This window comes from Dermacentor silvarum, chromosome 3, assembly GCF_013339745.2.
Source record: "Dermacentor silvarum isolate Dsil-2018 chromosome 3, BIME_Dsil_1.4, whole genome shotgun sequence".
NCBI lineage: Eukaryota > Metazoa > Arthropoda > Arachnida > Ixodida > Ixodidae > Dermacentor > Dermacentor silvarum.
In genome coordinates this window covers 131,257,154-131,269,229 of record NC_051156.1, presented here as the reverse complement: position 1 = coordinate 131,269,229, position 12,076 = coordinate 131,257,154, and the positions used below count along the sequence as shown (strand labels likewise).

Here is a 12,076-nt window from a genome sequence, read left to right as displayed (position 1 = left end):
TCAAATAAACCTCGAAAGCCGCTGCGGAAGACAGAACCTCCTGTGTTCCACAAAAACTCCTGTGTGCCACAACAGTCTGTGCAAATTTTGCTGCTTGTATAAGATATATACTGGGTGTCTTAACTATCATGCACCAAGATTTAAAAATATGAAAATGCCACATAGCTGGACAGAAGCAAGGCAATGTTGTCTGTCGTCTCTTGGAGATACTCAAATTATTTTTTGCATTCCCCCTTATTACATAATTATTTTCATAACTGAATTATCAACTTTTCTAATGCTATAATTAGATAAAAGTGTGAACGAGAGAATTGAACAGCAACATGAAAGTTCCCAATACAGCTTTCTGGTGCTCAAGACGTGATACATAAAAGTGTTTTTCGAGCGTGAAAGAAACCCGCGAATAGACTCAAAATGGCCTCGAGGCACTTTGCGTGTATTCGTGGGCTTCTTTCAGGCTCGGAAAAATACTTCTACGTAGCGTTATTGAGTTCTATAATAGAAAGCTGTATCGGGAGTCTTTCATGTTGCTCTCCAATTTTCTCATTGAAACTTTTAATATAATTATAATATTTGAGAAGTTGATAAAATAATTAAGAATGATCATGTAATTAGGCCGAATGTAAAAAATAATCTCAGTATCTCCAATGGACGGAAAACATTACCTTGGTTCTGTTCAGCTACGTGACATTTACATGTTTTTAAATCTTTGTGCACCCTGTATAATACTGTTTTCTGTGCAGATGTGTGCCTGATTTTCAAATTTGTGCCATCCTGGATACTGAATGTTTTTTACAATGCGTGTGCGGTGTATATTACACGCTTGCATGTTTTTATTCAACATTTTTGCATTGGGGTAATGTATGAGAGCGTAAGCTTCTCGGAAGGCTATCCTCTATTAAAATTATCGAGCGGCTTCATGCACAATTTTTTTATTATTCTGTCTTTGCAAAATAAAAAATAAAAAGTCTACGAGATTATTGTGTGCTGGGTATAAGTCTATTTGTGGACAGGCTGTAGCATGCATTGTCAAATACGCTTACATTAGCACATTCTCATATGCAATTTAAGAAAAAACAAAGTCGCCTCTTAGATCCTGCAAGAGTCACTCGCTCCCCAAACGACGAAAGCCAAATGAATAACATACGCAGTCTATGTATGTTAAGTGGAATTGAAATAAAAAAGATTTTCACAAGTAAACTGTATTAGTGATATTGTAATCAAAGATAAAACGCCTGCCTTCGTCTCACCTGATAAATTATCGTTTGAAAGATTTCTTTACATAGCTATGTGCTTTCCCATCATAGGTTCTAGCCATGAACACCCACTTCGCTCTAGTGCATTGTATATCGCAAGCTTGCCCCATTTCATTTCTTAAATTATATTGCGCCCACACTGAATTCGCGTGACGATGCTTGAACGGTTTTCTGAGTTTGAATTTTCCGGTGCAGTCACTATTTTCTTCTGATCGAGGGGTAGCACGCGGGCTTACGCTTTAATTTTTTTATGCTTGTATGCATGACTAGATCGGCCGCAACAAAATGTGCGCGCGAGCGGAATGTGAGTGGGCGTTGAGTGCTGCCCGATCGATTCGTGTTCACGTCATTCACGCCCTGCACAATATACATTCATGTTAGCAAAGCATTCAGCCTGGTACACTTCTCACCTTAATCTGAAATAACGAATTTCCTTCGCGCTTTGAGTTTTACTGGCGCCACTATGAACGAAAATTTAGCGGAGGCAGAGGAATGCCAAGCCGCCGGCGCCGCTAAGCTGGGACCGCTGGCCGTGGCGCCATCTATCTGCTCGCCACAGAGCTACTCGGTGCGCCCGCGCGCGGCCGAACATAATCTGGACGCTCGCTCGCGCGCAGTGTCAACACCTAAATATTCTTCCACCGTGCTCATGATGGAAGTCGGAGGAAGTAATCCTGACAGACGCGTGAGCGGCAGCAGCACGCACTCATACGGACGCATGACGCAAGCAGTCCTACCCTCTGGGTTGCGTCACATCGCGGCAACTCACTGAACTAAGGCGGACCATCGGCTCCCATTGGGGAGCGAGCGATTGCACTGGCATTGCAAAAATAGAGGAGGCGCTGTCCACGCAAATGTATGCAACCGATCAAGACAGCCAATGAAAATAAAAGTGTGTGTGCCATTCTTCTTGATGACCATTGTTGCCGCTCAAGAGAAATAAAATTTGCTCATACCTTTGATCTAAATTCTGTGTCACCTCTATGTCGTGAGGTTTGTTCGATTCAGAAAAGGTGCACGGAACCGGAAACGAAAAGGTGCAGGCGGGGCCGACACGCGGTGCAGAAGTTCTCGGCACCTTGAGTGAGGTTGTAAGATGCAACCTATCAGCAGCGCCACCGCTAACATGTCAATCGAGTGTGTAGGTGCAAGCCTGTCGTCTGCTGCTGATCTACAAAAGCGGCGTGGGTAAGCACTAGCGCGACGACAGCAACGACAGCATGCATGTCTAGAGGAGCCGTTTTATTTATCCTGTGCGGTCCACAAACCTGCTGACACGGACAACGAAATGGATGACCTACACGTTGTTATGGAACTTATAGAATCTGAGAGCGAAGACGAGGAACTCGACGCAGTGTTGTGCCAAGTCGGTGCTGAACTTGTCCGTAGCGATCGCAATCGTATTCCAAGATATTATGAGGAAGTTGTGGCCAGGTATTTTAATTACGAGTTCAAGCGCCTTTTCCGGCTCTCCAGAGACACATTTAAAACCCTTGCGGAGCATTTCAAGTCGTCTGCCTTTTTCCCAACGCCTCGGGGAGGTCGCCCACAAATACCCGCGGAGAAAACGTGCCTGATTGCTTTGAGTTATTTGGGTACTCAGAACAGTATGTATAGAATTGCTGATACCTTTGATGTGTCTGAGTCATCAGTGTCTCTGTGCCTCAAAAGGGCTCTGGACTTCTTATTCAATATCAGCGAAGAAGTGATTGCTTGGCCTAGTGATCAAGAGCGGGCGAATATCAAAGCACGCTTTCTTGCTAGAAGCAACGGCAAATGACCGAGAAACACCATAGGGTGTGTTGACGGCTGCCACATTGAAATCCCTCACCAGAAGGAGTCCCCAGCATCATACTACTACAGGAAAAAATTTCCTTCGATCGTTCTGCAAGGGATCTGCGACTCAAGCAGCCGTTTCATCGACGTTTTTGTTGGCTATCCCGGCTGCGCACACGACGCGCGCGTGCTGAAAGAAAGCCCCATCTATGGTGTAGCAGAGACTAAGTGTGCTAATGACTACTTGCTGGGGGACGCGGCGTATCCGCTTCTCCCATGGCTGATGCCTCCGTATAAAGATAATAGGGCAACGTTTGAGCGCTATAAGCGGAATTTCAACAAGATACACAGCCAACAACGTGTGGCAATTGAGCATGCATTTGGCATTCTGAAACAGCGTTTCAGAAGGCTATATCTTGTAGACGCAGACTCAATCGACCAGTGTTGTCTCATTGTACTTGGAGCATGCGTACTACATAACTTGTGTAGCAGTAGCATTGACATGCTAGGTGACTGCGAAGACCCCCCCCAGGGAGGACAACATCGAATATGAAAATGACGGAGCCATCACAAGCACTGCAGCTATTAAGCAGATGTGCGAGCTTAGACGCCAGAATATTGCTGAGACACAGTGCTGAGAGTACACTTTTCTCAACGGAACTTTGCTTTCTGCCATATTCTGCCCACTATAATTTTGTTTTGGATGTTTTGCACTGTTCCAAGCCTTGCACCTTCTGTTTGTGTCTGAGTTGTATAAATGCCAGGAAAGATTTGATGACAACAAGGTGTTTATTTTCTTGCTTCATATGCGCTCACGAAGCGCTCCAGAAGGGCCATCTTCTGTTCATGTTGCGCTGCCCTATTTGTTTCTATTTGGTCCAGCTTTTGCAGCAGCTGCACCAAGGGCGGGTCCTTCTTCAGCTTGGCTCCACGTGGCTCCACCTGTGTGTTTTCCACACTTGTGGTTGGGCTAAGCGCCGCTTCTGGGGCCTGCGTTGTATCCTGCAGCTCCCTGCAGCAAATGTATTGTTCGTTAGCAGAACTACACTTTAGAGAGACAGGCTTGCCTTGCGGCATGCCTATTGCTCCAGATTGGTATGGTAAAAAATGAATTGTGCACAGCACATGACAGATACCACAACAATCAACAGACTAAAGTATGTCAATGAGACCACAGGGGCGGTATTCTGTAAGAGTCTACCTAGTGAACTGTCTATTTTGGCTGTCGCTGATTGGCTGCTGTTTGACGTGCAGGAAGGAGACTGGCTGGCACCTTCCTGCACATCAAGCAGCAGCCAATCAGCGACAGCCGAAATGGACAGTCCACTAGATAGACTCTTACAGAATACCGCCCCAGTGCTTTGTGCATTCATTGGCACAAGACACTTGGGCAGTGTTAGTGCATGGGCCAAGAATGCAATAGCTGAAGAGATGGTAGTCGCTGTATGTTCAGTGCGGGCATTGAGGCTCTGCTTTCTGAAATAAATAGCCTGTAAGCACAGATTAAGTGGGCTATGTCATCACATACACTGCACGCATGGCACTAGTGTTGACCACATCCATTTTATTTTAAATAGGAAATGTTTATTACTAGTGACATCAGGTGACACACAGGATGCAACACAAAAGTTGCCACTTTTATATAACCATGCTCACCTCTCCCTGCTGTCTGGCACAATTTTGCACCCCTGTGCATATGTCACTACTGGACTTATGTGGTGCTGTTTTTCCATAAAGTCCTGCAGGTCTCTAAAAAGTTAAATGCAAGTGGCACCAGAAATTTAGTACACCAGTAAAACGTGAATTTGTACAAGCAATACTTGGCATATTGTAACAACAACAGAGAAAGCAAGTTTCTACTTTTTAATTGCTTTTTATGCCCTTATGCATATGCCAGTGCAAACAGTGGCCAGTAGTGAAAAACATTGGTGTCGAACAAATCACTTAGCCGAATTGCACGCATGGCTTGGAGAAAGCATAACTGCGTACAACCGTGGTACAATTTCCTGTAAATTGAACGATACACTACTAGAATAAGCTCTTCTCTGAAGCTCACACTCGTTAGCATTGCATGCTCAGACATTTTTTAATGCTTTAGTATAAAGTATTTCAGGGACTCGGCTGGAAACAGCCAGTTTTGTTACTAATTTAATGTACACCGCTGTGAGTAAAGCGTTCTTTCAATGGACGTGAATCATGTGCAACACAGATGTCAGGTGTTAGCTGAACTATGCACTAGCATACGAGATCATGAATAAAATAAAAGCAGCACTGCAAACTCACCCCTCAAAACTGCACTCGGCAGCTCCGCTTCCAGACTTGTTATTATTAATCCGAACTTTTTTATACGCCCTCTCCAGCGATTTCCACTTGTTGGTGACTTGAATCACCGTTATGGTGCATCCGAATTCTTCGTTCAATGCATCTGTTATAAACAGCATCAGCTGCTTTTTGTTCCTGCGCGCAGAACAATACAAAATGTAACGCAAATACAAACAAATAGAATGCTAAGCCTCACCTTAGTCCCCCCTTTTTCCCGATGCGGCCGAAATGCTCTTTATAGCATTCAATGAGAAACTTAGTTCTCCGGCCACTCCACAAAGCTTCTTCAGAATCGCGATGTGGAGACGGCATGGCTCCACACGGCACGGCAGCTGCGGCAGCAGCTTCAGTGGTCGCTGGCGTGGCGTCTCCGCATCGCGAAGTAGCGGCTTTCGGCAGCTCCGTATTTGTATGGCTGTTCTGCAGCTCCTTGTCCGAACAATCGGCGGCAAAACCGCTAGGTGTGCAGAGTACACGCACCCGTTTTCCATCTGCAAGAACAATGGAATAAATGTCGCCACTTCATACAAACCGTGCTATTGCGTTTACAGAGCATAATGGCAAATTTACCTGCTGTAGTGTACAGCTCGGCGTCTCCGTCATAGACTATCACGCCAAGTTCATCTACGATCAGGAACAATTGTGTGCGGACACCGTCGATATCTACAAACATCGCCATAGTGTCGTCTGCACGCGTCTGCGATGGCGCTTCGTGGATCGTTCGTGCGGCTGCACCGCGGCGACACCTAACCTCGCACCCCGCGCAATCGAGGACGAGAGTTCAGGGGGCGCCGCTGTACCTCGGAGAATCGAGGGTTTAGGTGCTGCGCACCGTGGATGGGTGCAGAAAGTGCAGAGAACCTTGGCTGAATCGAATACACCTGTGTTGTGATGTTTTTGTCACCGATCTCGGGGGTGTGCGGGTGGTAAAAGAGATGGAGAGGGAATATGTATGTCGACACAGCAAACAGATTTTTAATCGCACGCAAACTCGAGACTCAAACTAAAAAAAAAATCAAGCGCACTAAAACACACTGCGGGAACAATACTAACAAAGCTACAAACTAAAGCTTAATATACTAAGCATGTTCCGATTTAAGCCTACGCTTGTCTGTGGCGTCTAATCCTCCAAAGTCAGGCAACCCTGTCCTATCGCTGAGACGCACGCCTGAAACGCTACAAACAGTCACCTTGCTGCACCCGTCGTTGCACGTGTGTTCTGACTTGTCGGCTCCTTTCCCAAACAGTTGGTGCTCTCGTTGATGATGTAGTCGCCTTGCCGTCGTCGCGTCGTCTCTTTTATCGGTGATGAGCTCGTCGGTACTTCATCGGTGATGAGCTCGTCAGTAATTCTTCAGTGATGGCGCTCGGCATTGCTTAGGGCCACCTGGATAGGCCTAGCGTCGGGATGCGTCGCAACTTCTTCATGAGTGTCGACGTGTCGTCCCGAGGAGAATCGAACGTGCTGGTCTGCCGCGGAAGAGGGATCCTCTCTGGGGTGCCCGGTCCTGCCGTGAGAGGCTGCAGCCAGTCCGGGAGCCTCGCTCGAACTTGCCGAGGTCGACGGCCACACCTTGGACGGCCAACGTCACGGACTCAGCCAGACCCCCAAGTCTCCCGTCGCCAGAGCGTAGCTGGCGATGCGACCTTCCTGGCCCGGAGCCACGTCAATAATCCACGGACAGCGCCGTTCATCCCCCGATTACGCCTCGGCTCACGTGCCTCAAGAGCTCGTGCCGTTTCAAACACCGTGCTTCACGTGCTCTTCTTTTTCGCGCCGCAGGCGGCCTCTTACATATGACACGTGTGCTAAACTGCTTTGCTGGTATTCCACCTTCACAGCAATGGAATGGCGCGTGAATTTTTGTGTATTCTTGCAATCACAGTTGTATAAAAACAGCAAGACAGTCTGATCACGTGGTAGTTTAAATTAGGCAAACAGCACTTTCACTGTGAATACAAAAATGTAGCTTTATCGCAGAAGTTGCAAATAAGCCGTATCACCCGATGATGGCCATGTTGGAAAAGAAATTATATATATTGTATAAAAACACTCATTTCCAATCTGGAAATGGTTCTGCATCACCTTTCGTCACCGTTATACCCCCCACTTCAAATATCATTTTGCTGCTTTCACTTTCATTTTAATACGGAAGCGCAGCCCTCCTTCCTCATTCTTTGGTTTCCCATCTTGTGCTTTGTTCCTTTGTAAGTACAGAACCAGAAAACTGCGATTCCATCTGCTGGGTGGTTCCATTGAGCCTGTGGAGGATGGTTATATAGTCACGTTGAACTGTTTAACTGTTTATTATAATAGGTATACATGACTGCGTGGCGGAAGCCCCACAAGTGCATCTGTTCCCCTCAGAAGATTCTGGTCTGCTCTTCATGTCCGCACGTAACATGATTCAATTATTATTTTGTCACTCATGGTTGCCAGACATTGAAAGCGAAACCAAAACTTGCTTAACATAAACTGTGTGCTCCCACACTACTCTCCTTCCTCATAAAATGAATAGACGAATATTTTAGGCAAGTGTGTCGGTAGCACAAGTATACGCAAACAGTCAGTCATGTCCCAAATTGCACAGTCTGATGCACTGTTCTTCCTGAACGCGTGGTGCATGGATGTGTGAGCCTTGAGTATGGCTCAGTGGTGGTGTCATTGAGCTGTTGCTCTGCGTGTGCAGGTTTCAGTCAGTCCACGGAGATGACTTCCGATCATAGAGTTTCTCACTATAACACCTAGAGGGTAATCTGGTGCCACCGTCTATGCGAGTTTCTTAAAGGGCGCCATGCCCTCATGGGAATGACAAGATATGTGTCTGCGAGGCTTGTGTTGGCTGGTGCTGAACGAGGCTTCGTCTAAAACGTGGATATGGCTTCACAAATACTGCGGTCTTAAAATAAAACTACATAAATGGCTTTCATTCACTCATATTACATCTCTCAATAAATTTTACTCACCTACAATGCAGGATCAAGCAAAGAAAAGCAAGAACAGACAAGTTTTTTCAAAGCAAGCGATGATGTTGTCATCTGCCCTCCAACTTTAGCAGCCAGCTGATACTTTTTACGTTTCATATAATTGTGGATCCAATAGTAAGTCCTCAAAATTAAACAAAACATCGTTTTGTGTAATAATAAAGCTGAAGCAGTTTTTTACATGCTGTTTTAGCAGGAAATGAATCATTGTGACAGACAGAACGCTGCTAGCAAGGCGCATCTTCAAGGCTTTCTTGACTCTCAGAGAACGATGGCAATCCGAAGTCACAATATACCGGCATTCCCACGGATCCCACAGCGCAGCAGCGCCAGTTTTCCCTCTAGGTAATATAGTGAGAAACTCTATGCTTCCGATTGTCCACGAATTGCAATTGTGAAAGATTTCAAGTTGCGATGAAGTACTTTGAATGGGCCGTCGTACGATGGCTGAAGGGGTTTCCTCACAGCATCGCAGCGCAGGAAAACGTGGGTGCAGTTATCCAGGTCTTTGGACACGTAATCAAGAGCAGTCTGCTTTGCTCGAGTCGGTGTGGGACAGAGGCTGTCCATCATAGTCCACAAGCGTGACACGTACTGGAGAGGGTAGGGCAAGTGCTCGTTTTTGCTTCTATAAACAGACCAGGGAGGTGAAGGGTGGTGCCATACAGCAACTCAGAACTGGTGCACTTCAAGTCACTTTTCAGCGTTCTGTGCATGCCGAGAACGGCAAGTGGTAGCTCTTCGGTCCATGGAGATGGTTCTCCATAGGCAGCTATAGATTTGAGCTGCCTATGCATTCGCTCAACTAGGCCTTTAGCTGCTGGATGGTATGCGATGGTGCAAATATGATGTGTGCCGAGGAGAGCGAGAAGTTCCTTGAAAAGGGAAGAGTCAAGACTGAAATTGGCGTCCGTGCTCTGTTGTAATGGTGGTGTTACGAAGCGCACAATTTGTCTGCAGGAATGCCTTTGTGATGGTCTCACCAGACACATCTCACATAGGAACGGCTTCCGGCCAGCGAGTGAAGCGATCGACACAGGTAGGAATATAGCAACAATCTTGGGAAGGTGGCAAAGTGCCAATTATGTCAATGTGGACTTCTCCGAACCGGGCGTGTGGTGGCATGAAGGTTGACAATGGAGCCACAGTGTGACGCTGTATCTTTGAACATTGACACTGAGCGCATGTGCGTGACCAATGTCTGATCTCTTTACTCAATGAGCCTGGCCACAGGTATCGCATGGTCACAAGTCCTTGCGTTGTATTGATTCTCGGGTGCGAAAGAGAGTGTAGAGAGTCGACACAGCGGCGAAAAGATTTAGGTACAAGTGGGCGTGGCGTGCCAGTGGACATGTCACGTGCAAGTAACCGAGTGCATGTTTGCAAGGGCACGTCTTGAAATACGAGAGTCGTTGAAGAATTTCTTAGCTCTCTGAGCTCTTTGTCATCCTTTTGTTCCCATGCTATTTTGTCAAAGTCGATTGAATTTGAATGCAAAGTGACATTGCACATTTGTGCACGTGACAGTGCGTCAGCTGCAGCGTTCTCAGAGCCTCACTACACTGACATTCTCAGAGAATGTCAGTGTAGAATTATGATATGAATCCCAGTTGTCAAATTTCCCTTGGTGACAATCCATTCGATTTGGTCGTGAAAGCATGGGTCAGTGGCTTGTGATCAGTGAGAATATAGTGTCCTGCCTTCCAAAAAGTGGCTGAAATATTTCCCTGCCATATAGATGGCGAGTAACTTACATCTGTAGGTGCTGTAGCAGGTTTTTGCAGGGGAGAGTGTTCTTGAAAAGAATATGAGAGGCTTCCATTCATCCCCAATGCATTGCTGAAGTACAGCACCCACACCATTGCTGGAAGTGCCTACTATGAGGCAGGTCGGTGCATCAGGCTGTGGATGAGTGAGAAGAGCTGCAGTCACCACTTGATCCTTGATTGTGTTGGAAGACGGCTTGAGCTTCCTCCGTCCATTCCAACAGTGCTGTGCCTGGTCCGGGTGTTAAGAGAATATCTTTAACGGCATCAGTGTGTATGCCCAAGCTGGTATGAAATGGTGATGGAAATTTTCTAGTCCAAGAAATTGTCAAAGTTTTCGCTTGTTGACAGGAAGAGGGAAGTTTTGAACAACTTGGACTTTGTCATTCAGTGGTTGGATACCGTCGCACGTGATGCGATGTCCCGAAAAATCAATTTCTGCTACTCCGAAGAGGCATTTGTCTGGGTTGATCACAATTCCGTATTCGTCCAGGCGAGAGAATAGTTGCCGCAAATGGGTGGCATGTTCTTCAGCCGAAGTGCCCAGCTAGCACAAAAGCGATAGAAAACTGCTTCCATACCAATTTGCCAAGAATAAATGAACGTCTGAAAGATGCACTAAAAAATCCGTGCAGTCCGTTTAGAAGGTGATAAACGGTCGTATATCGTTGCTAATGTCCGGTGGATATGACTATTGCAAAAAGTCGGTGGATATGACTATTGCAAAAAGTTTTAGAATCCTGCTTAAAGTAGTTTCGAAAAATCCAGTCTTTAAATGGGATTTTGTAAGACCATTAGAAGGGCATTTCAAAAATACAGATTGAATCCTGCTACAATCGGGATTTTGATATCCGTTTTCTTTCACCCTCCCCTCTTGCGCCCCCCTCGTCTCCCCATGCCCCTGCGGCGTTTCGCTGGCCGGCGGCCTGCAGGTTTGCGCTTGTGCAATACACGAAACACATACAGCAATAACATTTTATTTATGATAAAAAGTAAACACGACTAGACATGCTAGCAATCAACATTAAATGAGTGCCTCCGAGTCACGTCCATTATAGGTATCGACCTTGATAAACCTGGTTTCAAACAGGCTGCTGGGCTGTAGCTCCTTAATTCAGCAGGTCTTCTTATTGCAAAAGCAGTAGGCACGTGGAAAATGTATGTTAATTGAAGCACACTTTTCTTTGTGAATGTTTAGTTTTTCAATGTCTCGGCAATAAGCACTGCAATATATCTTTGCAATGGGCAGCACTACAATATATTGGTCCCAGCACACAGTTTTCAAGCATTCCACCTTTATTAACATGGTTCTAACATTGACAGATCACAAGTGAAATTCTCTTTGTTGCCTTGAAGACATACGTTATCGTCATCCTAACGATCACCAGTCAACGAAACGTCACAGAGGTAATTTTAGACAGCTTTGGCAAATCTGAATACGCATATAATAAAAGAAATGTATGCAGACGTAAAATGCCTCTTAAACATTATTAGAGATTCCAGTTAAAATCAAGGCGCTTTCATTGCAGAACTTCATTACCACCTAAAACTCCAGCCTGAAACGCGCTGTAAATAATTAAACACGACAGGTGTCAAAGTGGCAGTGACTACTTACGTGAGCAGAGAAGATGTGGAAGGCAGTCTGCGCTCCACAGTTCATGAACGAACATGCGTCAGGAACTTAATGGCTGGTTCTGACAAAAATAACGGTCAATGTAACGGCGGGTTCAAAAGTTACGCATTCTGGTGGGAAGCTGCGCGGGGGGCTCAGTCTGCTCGGCTGCTCAGACTGCGGCGGCGCAAGCGACGACGCCGATGAGGCGTCGTGCCACTGCTCGCTTTGTCAGGTAGCCGCTATGATACGTCACGGCACTGCATCCTCTTGCGACTTAAACACATGCTGCTGCAATGCAGAAAAATACTCAGTGTGGCTTCATACTTGGTACTGAAGCACAGAAATGCTAGCTAATT

At 46.1% G+C, this 12,076-nt stretch overlaps 1 protein-coding gene and 1 pseudogene across 1 annotated transcript; one reads left to right on the top strand and one right to left on the bottom strand.

Moving 5' to 3' along the window:
- Positions 1–2,287: 2,287 nt before the first annotated feature.
- On the top strand, positions 2,288–3,598 carry LOC119444017 (uncharacterized; annotated as a pseudogene).
- A 223-nt stretch (positions 3,599–3,821) lies between these two features.
- Positions 3,822–6,306, bottom strand: LOC125943990 (uncharacterized). The gene is made up of 3 exons (XM_049663640.1): positions 5,316–6,306; positions 4,689–4,781; positions 3,822–4,044 (listed from the first exon to the last, which is right to left on the bottom strand). The coding sequence occupies exons 1-3, from the start codon at positions 5,471–5,473 to the stop codon at positions 3,822–3,824; spliced, it is 474 nt and encodes a 157-aa protein (XP_049519597.1). The 5' UTR covers positions 5,474–6,306.
- Between the last annotated feature and the right edge of the window lie 5,770 nt (positions 6,307–12,076).